Source organism: Hemiscyllium ocellatum, chromosome 14, assembly GCF_020745735.1.
Source record: "Hemiscyllium ocellatum isolate sHemOce1 chromosome 14, sHemOce1.pat.X.cur, whole genome shotgun sequence".
NCBI classification, from domain to species: domain Eukaryota; kingdom Metazoa; phylum Chordata; class Chondrichthyes; order Orectolobiformes; family Hemiscylliidae; genus Hemiscyllium; species Hemiscyllium ocellatum.
Window position 1 is genome coordinate 5804071 of NC_083414.1, and position 15413 is coordinate 5819483.

Here is a 15413-nt window from a genome sequence, read left to right on the forward strand (position 1 = left end):
TTATTATACTGTTATGAGTGTATTAGAGAACATTTTCTCTTGTTTGAAGGATGTAAGTGACTCAACTATACACTCTGGATAATTGTGGATTAGATTAGTAGTTAACTGAGTTTCATTGTTTTTCTTTCTTCTTTAGTATAATTCCTTTGAATTTTGATGATTATATATTTAAGATCTATTTTTATATTAATGTTTGTGCTTGAAAGTTCTGTTTATTTTTGTAAATCTGTCAAAATATTAAATTTCTAATAAAAATATCTTAAAAAAAAACTTTGTAAACCCCAGTCCAACACCGGCATCTCCAAATCATGCCAAATAAGGACAGTATTCCCATTGAATGTTTCCAGGACAATATGCTTGTGTGAACTGGAAGCTAAATGTATTAAGACATAGGGCCCTGATCTTTACAGTTAGGAAAAAAAACTTACACATACTATGTCTGTTTTAACTCAATAAAATAGGTGACATCCATTCACTGGTTCATTTCTCAGGGCAATATCTTGACCAGTCAGAGTCAACTTGCTTGGTTTAAAATTTAAACAAAATTTGGCAGTTAATTGTCAGTTGTCATTGACTGGTGGATTCTCCATTGTGCTGCCTGTAACAAACAGAGCCAACTTGCCAAAGAATCAGCAGTCTCCTCACGTATGGTATAAATATTTTCCCTTCACATTGGTATTTCTTGCAAATGTCCTGGTGAAAACAAAATGAAAAGTTTCAACAAGATGTCTTTTTTTTCATCAATATTCAAATTCTGTACAACTAAATGACAAGTTGAGTGTTATGCTATTGTATCATTCAGAGCAGAAAGTTGAACTTTTAATCTATATCTAAAATTAGCCAATTCCAGTCAGAATGTGACTGTCACTTAGATGATGTTTGTCATACTCCCAGCATGTTTCAAATTTCTTCACTGCTAATTAGTTACCTTTTCAAGTGTAGTCACTTGCTTTGTTCCCATAATCTTTTCTCCCCACTTGCATATTTCCAAGGTCTGAGCTTTGCATGCAGAAGTTAATGAATGCAATGTACATGAGTCAGCAAGAGCTGGACTTCCAAATGGCTGCACAGCTTAGAGGGATGTTGGTCAGTTTCTGGGTCAACATTTTTGTTTGCTAGTTTTTGCAAGAAAGATCTGGCAGTCAATAAATTAGAAAAGTTCTTCAATTTGCTGCTCTCTCCTCCTCAGTCAGCGCCGTGGGATCCTTTAAAGCAACCAAACTGCACTTGCCTTTATCTAGCATCTTTCATGGCCACAGGATGTTCCAAAGTGCTTTACATGTTTAATATATAATTGCTGCTCTAATATGGGAAACACAGTAGCTAAGTTCCTTGTAGCAAGTTTCCAATATCAACAATGTGAAACTAGACCTGCTGTTACTTGGTTTGAGGGGGAAAAATATTGGCCAGGACATAAAGGGCAGGTCATGCATTTGGAAGGCTCGGTCAAATTTGCATTGGTGAGGTGTTGCAACATGCCTTGTACACACTGCCACTGTGCAGCAGTGCCAATCAAATAGATTGCTTTATTGTGACTGGTGTTGAGTTGTTGGAGCTGTATTCATCCAGGCATGCAGTAAGAATTTGTTTTCCTGTTTGTACCTTGTAGATGGCGAACAGGAACTAGGGGACAGGAGGCAATTAATTCAATGCAGAATCATAGAATCCCTACAATGTGGAAGCCTAGAATTCCTAGCCTCTGCCCTGGCCTAGGACACTGCCCCAACAAACTCCTGCAACATTGTCCTATGACTGAAATGATTAACCCCTAATAATTATGAAAATTTTACTAGGTGTGTCATTTGCATTTACTTCAGTTTTGCCAGGTCTCCTTAATGTCCAGGGCAATCATTCACAACTTTCCTTTGTAATGAGGTCAGGAGTCTACAAGGCCTTGGTAGAACCCAAACAGAACACCACTAAGTATTTTCTGAATAGTCAATCTCAGTTTGACATCTGGTCTGATAGACAGGATCTCCAACATCGTAGCACTCCTTCAGTACTGCAGCAAAATGTCTCCTTAAGGTGGTCTTTATCTGAAAGATGTGATGTTAGACTGGGGTGGACAAAGTTTAAAAAATCACACAACACCAGATTATAGTCCAACAGGTTTATTTGGAAATACAAGCTTTCAGAGCAATGCTCCTTAATCAGGTAACTAGTGGGACAGGATCACAAGACACAGAATTTACAGTAAAAGATCTAAGTGTTGTGCAACTTATGGGATGTATTGAACAAACCTAGATTGCTGAGATAACTTAAGGTTTTATTAAAAACAAGGTGACGTCTCAGCTCAGAGCACATTAAAGGTGTGAGGTTAGAGTCTATCTGTATTACAACCTGAGTCAGACTGGTTCTGTTTCCAAAGTAGGAATTTATATGATGTCACGTGGACTGATTGCCTCCAGATTGTGTGATTTTTGAACAAAATAGAATATATCTGCAAATACAACTGCACCCCATAAACTTCAATATGTGTGTGAGGGAGATTGTGTGTGCACGTATGTCTGTGACGGAGTATATGCCCGTGAGATGGTGTGTGTGAGTGAGAGAGAAGTGTATCATATAGTGGGGTCACTCGGCAACTCTACGTTGTTGCGTATCCTGAAGTCTGCCTTGGAGGACGGTCACCCGAAGATCCAAGGCTGAATGTCATTAATTGCTGAAGTGTTCCCTGACTGGGAGGGAATGTTTCTGTCTGCAGTTGTTGTGCAGTGTCCATTCATCCGTTGTCATAGTATCTGCTGGGTCTCACCAATATACCATGCCTCAGGTGTCCTTGCCTGCAGTGATAGAGAATGTTGGCCAAGTCACATGAGTACCTGCTGTGTGTGTAGTGGGTGGTGTCTCCACATGTAATGGTAGTATCCATGTCGACAGTCTGACGTGTTGCAGTGGTTGCCAAGACAGGGTTGTATGGTGTTGTGGTCGATGTTGTCCTGAAGGCTGGGCAGTTTCCTGTGAACAATGGTCTGTTTGAGGTTCAGTGGTTGTTTAAAGGTGAGAAATGGGGGCATAAAGAAGATCTTGGCAGGGGGCTCATCCTCATTGATAATGTGTGGCAAGCTGCGAAGAACATGTCGCAGTTTCTCTGCTCCCAGGAAGTACTGGACAATGAAAGGTACCCAATCGGTCGTATCCCGTGTCTGTCTCCTGAGGAGGTCATTATGGTTTCTTGCTGTGGCACTTTAGCACTGGCGATCAATGAGTACCCTGTTCTTATGAGGCATCCTTCAGCACATTCAGGTTTCCATCATGTTCCCCCTCATCTGAACAGATCCTGTGTATGCTTAGGGATTCTCTGTAGGTGATGGCTGTTTTAACATAAGAACAAAGAAAACTTCCAGCCCAGGAACAGGCCCTTCGGTCGTCCAAGCCTATACCAATCCAAATCCACTGTCTGAATCTACCGCCAAGCTCCTAAGGATCTGTATCCCTCTGCATCCTACCTACTCCTGTATCTGTCCAGAAGCACCTTAAATGAATCTACCGTGCCTGCCTCAACTACCTCTGCTGGCAATACGTTCCAGGCACCTCCCACCCTCTGTGTAAAGTACTTTCCGCGTGTATTCCCCCTTAAGTTTTTCTTCTCTCACCTTGAACACATGGCCTCTCATTATTGAAATCCTCACCCTGGGAAAAAGCTTATCTCTATCCACCTGTTTATATCCTTCATGATTTTGAAGACCTCAATCAGGTCCCTCCTAAATCTCCTTTTTTCTAATGAAAACAATCCTATCCTACTCAATCTCTCTCCATAGCTAGCACCTTCTACACGTAAACCTTCTCTGCACTCCCTTCATACCATCCCCATCCTTTTGGTAATGTGGCGACCAGAACCGTACACCGTATTCTAAATGCGGCCGAACCAAAGTCTTATCCAATCTGAACATGACTTGCCAGCTCTGATACTCAATACGCTGTCTGATGAAGGCAAGCATACCATATGCTGCCTTGACCCCTTTATGCACCTGTGTAGCCACCTTCAGCATACAATGGACCAGCACTCCCAGATCTCTCTGCTCATCAACTTTTCCCAAGGCTCTTCTGTTTACAGTCTATTTCACTCTCGACTTAAACCTTCCAAAACGTATCACCTCACATTTCCCGGATTGAACTCCATCTGCCATTTCTCTGCCCAACTCTCCAGTCTATCTATATCCTCCTGTATTCTTTGTCAGTCCCCTATGTTTTCTGCTACTCCATCAATCTTCGTGTCATCTGTAAACTTACTGATCAGACCACCAATGCCCTCTTTCAGATCATATATGTATATCACAAACAACAGTGGCCCCAGCACTGATCCCTGTGGAACACCACTGGTCACCTTTCTCCTTTTTGCGAAACTCCCTTCAACTACTACTACTCCTGTCTCCTGTTGCTCAAACAGTTCTTTATCCATCTAGCTAGAACACCCTGCACACCATGTGACTTCACTTTCTCCATTAGTCTACCACTGAGATCCTTATCAAACGCCTTACTAAAGTCCATGTATATGACATCTACAGATCTTCCTTCATCTATCAACTTGGTCACTTCCTCAAAGAACTCTATTAAGTTGGTAAGGCACGATCTCCCCCGCACGAAACCACATTGCCTGTCACTGATGAGCCCATTCTTTTCCAAATATAAATAGATCTTATCCCTCAGTACCTTCTCCAGCAACTTTCCCACCACTGATGTCAGGCTCACTGGTCTGTAGTTTCCTGGAATATCCCTACTACCCTTCTTGAATGGGAAACAACATGAGCAGCTTTTCAGTCATCCGGCAGTTCACCTGAGTTTAAGAATGCTGCAAAGATATCTATCAGGGCCCCAGCTATTTACTCTCTCGCCTCCCCCAGCAACCTGGGATAGATCCCATCCGGTCCTGGGGATTTGTCCACATTAATATTCTTCAGCCTACCCAACACATCCTCCCTCCTTATGTCAACATGATCCAGAGTAAACAAACTTTTAACTCTAATCTCAACATTCATCATGTTCAAGAATGAGACTGATTCTCAAGAGTAGTCCATGGTAAGTCTGATGGTGGGATGAAACCTTCTAATAACACTGTGTAGTTGTTTCAGTGAGTCTTCACCATGGGTCAAGAGGAAGAAAATGTCAATATATCTGGTATATAGTGCTGGTTGGAAGTCTTGTGCAGCAAAGAAGTCTTGTTTGAACTTGTGCATGAAAATGTTGGCGCATTGGGGTGCACATTTGGTCCTCATAGCTGTTCCATGTAACTTGATGAAGAACTGGTTGTCAAAGATGAAGATGTTCTGTTTGAGGATGAAGCGGATGGTGCCTGGGGGTTAGCAGTTGCTGATATTGAATGCTGAGGCTATTGCAGCTAACTGCCATTTTGGGGAATGCTGGTAAAGAGTGCCAAAACAAGTGACATCTCAGCTCAGACAATGAATTAAAGGTGTGAGGTTAGAGTCTGTCTGGATTCCAACCTTGAGTCAGACTGGTTCTATTTCCAAAGTCGGAATTTATAAAATGTCACATGGACTGACTGACTACAGATTGTGTGCTTTTTGATCAAAATAGAACGTCTCTGCAAATACAAATTCACCCATAGACTGTGTGTGTGTGTGTGTGTGTGTGTGTGTTTTTTTTTTCTGGTCCATGCATGCTGAGTTTCTGTAAGAAATCTGTAGTGTCGTGACAGAATCTGGGGGTCCCTTGTACAATGGATTTCAAGATGCCCTCAACATAGCCAAAGAGGTTCTCATACAGGGTCCCATTGTCTGATGTGATGGAACATCTAGATGTGTTGGCTTTGTGTATCTTTGGAAGGCAGTAGAAGTCCCCGACGCGAGACATACATGGGATGAGAGTGGGTAGGGTACTCTGAAGGACTGGATCAGAAGTTTTCACCAGTCTACCAGACAGGGATGTTCTCTCCCAGTCGGGGAACACTTCAGCGGTCAAGGATATTTGGGCTTGCATCTTCAGGTGTCTATCCTCCAAGGTGGATTTTGGGATACGCAACAACAAAGAATCGCCAAGCACAGGCTAATAGTCAAGTTTCGTACCCATGAGGATAGCATCAACCAGGATCTTGGGTTTATGTTACACTACAGGTGACCCCACTATATACACACATACACACACACACACACACACACACACACACACACACACACACTCTATGGGTGAATTTGCATTTGCAGATACGTTCCATTTTGTTCAAAAAGTGCACAATCTGTAGGCACTCAGCCCACATAACATTTTATAAATTCCAACTTTGCTAACAGAACCGGTCTGACTCAAAGTTGGAAAACAGGCAGACTCTAACCTCACACCTTTAACGCATTGACAGAGCTGAGATGTCACTTTTATTTTATGATATAGAAGTGCTGATTTTGGAGTGGACAAAGTTAAAATCTTACAACACAAGGTTTATTTGGAAGTACAAGCTTTCAGAGCGTTTCTCCTACATCAGGTAGCTAGTGGGGCAGAATTTACTATAAATTCTGTGTTCTATGATCCGACCCCACTAGCTCTGTGATGTATGAGCAGTGTTCCGAAAGCTTGTATTTTCTAAATAAACCTTTTGGACTATAGCCTGGTGTTGTGTGATTTTTAACTTTACCAGAAAGGCAATTGAGCAACTCTTTTCTACTTCTAATCATTGTCCACTGAGTCCGTCTAGGAATCATGCTAGACCTGAGCTAAATTGGGTTTGGTTGTGGATCCCTAATGGAATCGGACACTCTATCCAAACAACACATTCAGGAGAGATGAGGCTAGCAAAACACCATAGAGAAGGAGTCTCATTAGATTAGATTAGACTTACAGTGTGGAAACAGGCCCTTCGGCCCAACAAGTCCACACCGACCCGCCGAAGCGCAACCCACCCATACCCCTACATTTACCCCATTACCTAACACTACGGGCAATTTAGCATGGCCAATTCACCTGACCCGCACATCTTTGGACTGTGGGAGGAAACCGGAGCACCCGGAGGAAACCCACGCAGACACGGGGAGAACGTGCAAACTCCACACGGTCTGTCGCCTGAGTCGGGAACTGAACCCAGGTCTCAGGCGCTGTGAGGCAGCAGTGCTAACCACTGCGCCACCGTGCCGCTCATCTGAAACATTAGTGAATCAACACTTTTTGAATGTTGGTGATGTAAATTTCTAGCATTCTCAAATTTTCTTCTTAAAGAATATATAGATTTTCCTGGTCATTTAATTCATTGTAGTCAACGTTATTGTACAATGATAAATGGAAAAGATTATATGGACCATCATGTCTCAGCAAAATAATTCTAGAGTGAGTGCATTGAGATGCCAGAGACCAAACTCAATGACTCTCAAATGTAAAGTAGGCACTGCAATCTGCAGGGCTACAGACTCAAAGCTGGACGATGAGATTAAACTGAACAACTCTTCTGTTTTTCACTGGTACAAACACAATGGCAGCCTCCTGCAGCTTTGTGTGTTTCTAACAGCCAGCTGTGTCCACATGTTTGTAGTATAAACACAGGGATCCTCATTGTGGAATTAAAGATAATTATTGCAAGGTATTCACTTCATCCAAGGATCTAGCAGTTCACAGATATAGTATCAATGTTATCCTGTAACTTGAGCTGAAAGTGTGTTGCTGGAAAAGCGCAGCAGGTTAGGCAGCATCCAAGGAACAGGAATTACGATGTTTCGGGCACAAGCCCTTCATCATAGTAGTCTGAAAAGTAGTCATTCCTGATGAAGAGCTTTTGCCTGAAAAGTCAATTTTGCTGCTGCACAGATGCTGCCTGTCCTGTGCTTTTCCAGCACTACTCTAATCTTGACTCACCAGCATCTTTCATCTAGTAGTCTCAAAGTCTGGATTCCTAATTCACCAGACCTGAGATTAGATTCCACTGTGATAGTTGATGCTTTTGCACCATCCAGTTGGGTAATGGATCTTTGTGATGTAGGAAGGCAGAATGGGACAAGTTGGAGATGTTGGTTGACAAATACCTCTAGCATGGAGTAAGTTATGGAATTATAGAAAATTTATGGGAAGGGATAACTCAGTGTTATTATCACAAGACTATTAATCCACACATCAGATACTGTACTTGGAAAAACCAAAAACAACTGTGGATACTGTGAATCAGAAATAAAAACAAATTGCTAGAAAAGCACAGCAGTCTGTGGAGAGATATCAGAGTTAACGTTTCGGGTCGAGTGACCCTTCTTCAGAACTGAAACATTAGTTCCGATTTCTCTCCAAAGATGCTGCCAGACCTGCTGAGCTTTTCTATCAATTTCTGTTAATGTTCTTGGAACCTGGGTTCAAACTCTGCCATAGCAGATAGTGGAATTTGAATTCAGTGAGATGAAGAAGAATTTCTTCAGCCACAGTGTAGTTAATCTGTGGAACTCACTGCTGCAGAAGGCTGTGGTGGCCAAGTCGTTGAGTGTATTTAAAACAGAAGCAAATGGGTTCTTGATTATCAAGGGTTACAAGGAGAAAGCAGGAGAATGAGGTTGAGAAACACATCTGATCTCCAGCATCTGCAGTCCTCACTCTCCTCGAAGATTTTAACCAACTGCGAATCCTCTTGCAAGGGTGCCTTCCTTGAAGAAGCTCTTTTCCTCCCTCTACAAAGATTTCAGTGAGTCCCTCTCTCTCTGCACCCCCCAGGTCATCTCTTCTGCACAGAAGCTCTTTAGCCACGTTCTCAAACAGACTCGTTACCACAGCCACATCTCCTTCCTCAGCACCTGCCTACGGAACCGACTGATCCCGCACAGACTCCGGACTACATTCCACATCCACTGCACCCGGTGTGGCCTCTATGTTGGGGAGACAGGCCACCTACTTGCGGAACGTTTCAGAGAACACCTCTGGGACACCCGGACCAACCAACCCAACCACCCCGTGGCTCAACACTTTAACTCCCCCTCCCACTCCACCAAGGACATGCAGGTCCTTGGACTCCTCCATCGCCAGACCATAACAACACGACGGTTGGAGGAAGAGCGCCTCATCTTCCACCTGGGAACCCTCCAACCACAAGGGATGAACTTGGATTTCTCCAGTTTCCTCATTTCCCCTCCCCCCACCTTGTCTCAGTCGAATCCCTCGAACTCAGCACCGCCTTCCTAACCTGCAATCTTCTTCCTGACCTCTCCGCCCCCACCCCACTCCGGCCTATCACCCTCACCTTGACCTCCTTCCACCTATCGCATCTCCATCACCCCTCCCCCAAGTCCCTCCTCCCTACCTCTTATCTTAGCCTGCTGGACACACTTTCCTCATTCCTGAAGAAGGGCTTATGTCCGAAACGTCGATTCTCCTGTTCCTTGGATGCTGCCTGACCTGCTGCGCTTTTCCAGCAACACATTTTCAGCTCTGATCTCCAGCATCTGCAATCCTCACTTTCTCCCCTGAGAAACACATCAGCCATGATTGAATGGCAGAGCAGTCTTATTTGCCAAATTCTGCCCCTATATCGCATGGTCTTATGGTCTAACTGAGGAGCAATGGTGAATGCACAAAGTGGAGGCCATTCAGCCCTCCTACCCAGGAGCTAAACAGCTTAGGATTTCCTGTCTGGAACTGAAACAATTGGGAGCTTCAGCTGTGTGCGCGGAACATACTATTTGATGCAGAGACAACACTGAGAGGATACACACACTGACACAATAAATAAATAACATTAGTCAGTTAGGTGATGTTTTAAATGACAGCCACATCCCGTAGAAATTCTTACCAGATCTATTTAACAATTTAAACAACCTAGTCTTATTTAAATGTACACTCCTGTCTGCCCCAATTCCATAGTTTTACCAAATATATTGTAAATTTAGACAAATGCTTTTTTTTTAGATTTCAATATGCCAGTTCCATTCTGTTCTGTGCTGACTTGAAGAAATCATTAGACTTTGGCCTGAATAATCGGCTTGTGTTGATCAGGGCATTCATTTGTGCTGACAGAGAATCGATTGCTCTGACAGTTATGGAATCTGTTGTTCTCATTTTCTTAATCCTCCGCTCGGCAGATAATCAAGATTCGAGCACAGACAGAAGGCATTAGCATCAGTGAGGATGCCTTGGTTCACCTAGGGGAAATCGGCACCAAGACAACCCTGCGGTGAGTACCCATTGCTGCTTTGTTGAGGAATTATGGCTCTTGTCCAGACCTTGATAATGTCATTTGCATTTTGTTTTCTTTTGACCCAAGTGAGCAGAAATGATTTGCTGCTTTCCCTGTGCTGATGCTTTCAGGAGCCCAAGACAAGGGTTTTAAATCATCTTCTTTACCTGCAGCCAAAAAAACTCTTCACTGGCAGTGTTTAATTTTAGCCAGTGCTGTAGAATAACAGATTCAGTAATAGCTATTGGTTTCAACTTGTCACAGGAAGATGAATGGTGCTGTAGGTAGAGGCCCATGGGATTTGACACTAAAGGTTTCTGTTTTTCAAAAAGAGAAAGCTGTTTAAATACAAAAGCAGTTAATGAAACCTTACAGCGCGATCACCAGTACAGATAGATATTAGCAGTCCAAAGTTCTTGTACATTAGGAAAGGTTTTTAAACAGATATTTTTTCACAAGTGCAGAGCACAAACTGAGAGTTTCAGTTGATATTTGTCATTGAGTTCAAAAATCAACATTTTCAACACTGTCCTCTCATTGCTGACTGAGGCACACTAAAAGTGGCAGGGAGCAGCAGTAAGCCTTTCTGCTGTTCGGGCTTGTTCTATCATTCACTGAGACAATAGCTGATCTTCTACCTCAGCTTTCCTCTTATATCCTTAGATTCCTTTAGTTTCCAGAAAATTGTTAACCTTCACCGAACGAGTTGGGGAACTGGAACTGGAGTTGGATGAACTGAGGATTATTCGAGAGGCTGAGAGGGTGATTGATAGAAGCTACAGGGACTTAGTTACGCCGGAGAACAGAGGTAGCTGGGTAACAGTTAGAGGTGGGAAGGGGAAGAAGCAGGCAGTGCAGGGTTCCCCTGTGGTCGATCCCCTAAACAATAAGTATACAGCTTTGGAAACTGTTGGGGGGGACAGCCTTGCAGGTGTAAGCTGCAGTGACGGGGTCTGTGGCGTGAAATCTGGCTCTGAGACTCAGAAGGGAAAGGGGGCGAGGAGGAGAGCGCTAGTTATAGGAGACTCTCTAGTTAGAGGGACGGACAGGCGGTTCTGTGGACATGGGCGAGACTCTCGGATGGTTTGTTGCCTCCCGGGTGCCAGGGTCCGTGACGTCTCGGACCGTGTCTTCAGAATCCTTAAGGGGGAGGGTGTGCAGCCAGAAGTCGTGGTACACATTGGCACCAACGACATAGGTAGGAAGAGGGGTGGGGAGGTCATTCAAGAGCTCAGGGAGTTAGGCTGGAAGCTAAAAGCTAGGACAGACAGAGTCGTCATCTCTGGGTTGTTGCCGGTGCCACGTGACAGTGAGGCAAGGAATAGGGAGAGAGTGCAGTTGAACATGTGGCTGCAAGGATGGTGTAGGAGGGAGGGCTTCAGGTATTTGGACAATTGGACTGCATTCTGGGGAAGGTGGGACCTGTACAAGCAGGACAGGTTGCACCTGAACCAGAAGGGCACCAATATCCTGGGGGGTAGGTTTGCTAGCACTCTTCGGGGGGGTTTAAACTAATTTGGCAGGGGGATGGGATCCGGACTTGTAGTCCAGCAAGTAAGCTAGCTGTTTGTCAGGATGTCCAAGAATGTAGGGAGGCTGTGGAGAAGGTAGCACTGACAGGGAATACTTGCAGACACAGAGATGGGCTCAAGTGCGTATACTTCAACGCAAGGAGTATCAGAAATAAGGTGGGTGAACTTAAGGCGTGGATCGGTATCTGGGACTACGATGTTGTGGCCATCACAGAAACGTGGATAGATGAGGGACAGGAATGGTTGTTGAAGGTTCCTGATTACAGATGTTTCAGTAAGATTAGGGAGGGTGATAAAAAAGGAGGGGGGCTGGCATTGCTAATTAGAAATGGTATAACAGCTGCAGAAAGGAAGTTTGAGGGGGATCTGCCTTTGGAGGTAGTATGGGCTGAAGTCAGAAATAGGAAAGGTGCAGTCACCTTGTTGGGTGTTTACTATAGGCCCCCCAATAGCAGCAGAGATGTGGAGAAACCGATTGGGAAACAGATTTTGGAAAGGTGCAGAAGCCACAGGGTAGTAGTCATGGGCGATTTCAACTTCCCAAATATTGATTGGAAGCTCTTTAGATCAAGTAGATTGGATGGGGCGGTGTTTGTGCAGTGTGTCCAGGAAGCTTTTCTAACTCAGAATGTAGATTGTCCAACCAGAGGGGAGGCCATATTGGATTTGGTACTCGGTAATGAACCGGGACAAGTGATGGGCTTGTTAGTGGGTGAACATTTTGGTGATGGTGACCACAATTCTGTGACTTTCACCTTGGTTATGGAGAGACATAGGTGCGCACAACAGGGTAGATTTTACAATTGGGGGAAGGGAAATTACGATGCTGTAAGACAGGATTTGAGGAGCATAAGTTGGGAGCATAGGCTGTCAGGGAAGGATGTGGTGGAAATGTGGAACTTTTTCAAGGAGCAGATACGACGTGTCCTTGATATGTATGTACCTATCAGGCAGGAAAGAGATGGTCGTGTGAGGGAGCCTTGGTTGACGAGGGAGGTTGAATGTCTAGTAAAGAGGAAGAAGGAGGCTTACATAAGGTTGAGGAAACAGGGTTCAGACAGAGCAGTGGAGGGATACAGGATAGCCAGAAGGGACCTGAAGAAAGGGATTAGGAGAGCTAAGAGAGGGCATGAAAAATCCTTGGCGGATAGGATCAAGGATAACCCCAAGGCATTTTGACGAGAACGAGGGTAGGTCCGATCAAGGACAGTAGTGGGAGATTGTGTATTGAGTCGGAGGAGATAGGAGAGGTCTTGAATGAGTACTTTTCTTCAGTATTTACGAACGAGAGGGACCGTATTGTTGAAGAGGAGAGTGTGAAATGGACTGGTAAGCTAGAAGAGATACTTGTTAGGAAGGAAGATGTGTTGGACATTTTGAACAACTTGAGGATAGACAAGTCCCCCGGGCCTGACGGGATATATCCTAGGATTATGTGGGAAGCAAGAGAGGAAATTGCAGTACCGTTGGCAATGATCTTTTCGTCTTCACTGTCAACGGGGGTGGTACCAGGGGACTGGAGAGTAGCGAATGTTGTGCCCCTGTTCAATAAAGGGAATAGGGATAACCCCAGGAATTACAGGCCAGTTAGTCTTACTTCTGTGGTAGGCAAAGTAATGGAAAGGGTACTGAGGGATAGGATTTATGAGTATCTGGAAAGACACTGCTTGATTAGGGACAGCCAGCACAGATTTGTGAAGGGTAGGTCTTGCCTTACAAGTCTTATTGAATTCTTTGAGGAGGTGACCAAGCATGTGGATGAGGGTAGAGCAGTAGATGTAGTGTACATGGATTTTAGTAAGGCATTTGAAAAGGTTCCCCATGGTAGGCTTATGCGGAAAGTCAGGAGGCATGGGATAGAGGGAAATTTGGCCAATTGGATAGAAAACTGGCTAACCGGTCGAAGTCAGAGAGTGGTGGTAGATGGTAAATATTCAGCCTGGAGCCCAGTTACAAGTGGAGTTCCGCAGGGATCAGTTCTGGGTCCTCTGCTGTTTGTAATTTTTATTAATGACTTGGATGAGGGAGTCAAAGGGTGGGTCAGTAAATTTGCAGATGATACGAAGATTGGTGGAGTTGTGGACAGTGAGGAGGGCTGTTGTCGGCTGCAAAGGGACTTCGATATGATGCAGAGCTGGGCTGAGGAGTGGCAGATGGAGTTCAACCCTGCCAAGTGTGAGGTTGTCCATTTTGGAAGAACAAATAAGAATGCGGAATACAGGGTTAACGGTAGGGTTCTTAGTCAGGTGGAGGAACAGAGGGATCTTGGGGTCTATGTACATAGATCTTTGAAAGTTGCCACTCAGGTGGATAGAGCTTGTAAGAAGGCCTATGGTGTATTAGCGTTCATTAGCAGAGGGATTGAATTCAAGAGTCGTGAGGTGATGTTGCAGCTGTACAGGACTTTGGTTAGGCCACATTTGGAGTACTGTGTGCAGTTCTGGTCGCCTCACTTTAGGAAAGATGTGGAAGCTTTGGAGAGGGTGCAGAGAAGATTTACCAGGATGTTGCCTGGAATGGAGAATAGGTCGTACGACGATAGGTTGAGAGTTCTCGGCCTTTTCTCGTTGGAACGGCGAAGGATATGGGGTGACTTGATAGAGGTTTATAAGATGATCAGAGGAATAGATAGAGTAGACAGTCAGAAACTTTTTCCCCGGGTACAACAGAGTGTAACAAGGGGACATAAATTTAAGTTAAAGGGTGGAAGGTATCGGGGAGATGTCAGGGGTGGGTTCTTTACCCAGAGAGTGGTGGGGGCATGGAATGCGCTGCCCGTGGGAGTGATAGAGTCAGAATCATTGGCGACCTTTAAGCGGCAATTGGATAGGTACATGGATGGGTGTTTAATCTAGGTTTGATGTTCGGCACAACATCGTGGGCCGAAGGGCCTGTTCTGTGCTGTATTGTTCTATGTTCTATGTTTCACCCTAAATACTTTGAAGAAGTGAGCATCCATTAGCCTCTGTGGGCAGACAATTCTGAAATTTCTCAACACTTTGAAGAAATTTCTACTTCTCTCAGCTCTAAATATCAAGATCCTTATGACCCCAGTTCTAGATTCCCTGACCGGGGCCAAGTGTCCTCCCAGCAACTACCTTGACAAACTTCTCAAATTTTATGTTTCAATTAGATTATACCTATTCTCCTAAACTTTGGAGAATATGGAACTAATCTAAATCTCTGCTTCTAGAATAATTCTCTTCTCTAATTTTAACAATTTAATACCTTAACTACCATTCCCACTAAACTAAGCAGTAGCTCTGGCCAACTGGAACCATTGTGATATTTTCCATGTGTGTTGGAAGGTGCTTTCTTCTCTCAGGCTCTGACTGCTGCAGCCTTGTGTGATGTGCTCCAGTGTTACTGTCCATCACACACAGATTTGGACATGTGGCATTAGGAAATCTGATGTTTGAGGCCTTGACTCTACCGAAGTGTTACAAGATAATTAGGGATAAAAAAAAAGACAATCCTTGATCGATCCACCCAACATGCTACAACCTGCCTGGTTCTCACTTATTGCACTGTCTGTTTGAACTTTAAATGATTTCAGGGTTTGCACCTCTGCTACCATATATCGCCTTCCTGTTGTTGCTGGCATTGTTCATGCTCATTATGAGGAGGGTTATGCTGACATTGACCATACTGGAAAGCACAATCTGATCATTACCATGCTGTTTTGATAATGCAGTGTGACCCTGTTTGGAACTCTGTGTTGGGCAGACATGTTGGAGAGTCAGTTCTTTTACAGTTTCTTTCCCTGGTGTTGCGTGTAATTTATATTTTGGCTC

General features: G+C 44.2%; 1 protein-coding gene across 1 annotated transcript in view; it reads left to right on the top strand.

The window, feature by feature from the left end:
- Nucleotides 1–15413, top strand: part of ruvbl1 (RuvB-like AAA ATPase 1) — a 73665-nt gene that overhangs the window by 54909 nt on the left and 3343 nt on the right. The window contains exon 10 of the mRNA XM_060835059.1: nucleotides 9993–10084. Coding sequence (XP_060691042.1) covers nucleotides 9993–10084 — 92 coding nt within the window. The remainder of the gene's footprint in view (nucleotides 1–9992; nucleotides 10085–15413) is intronic.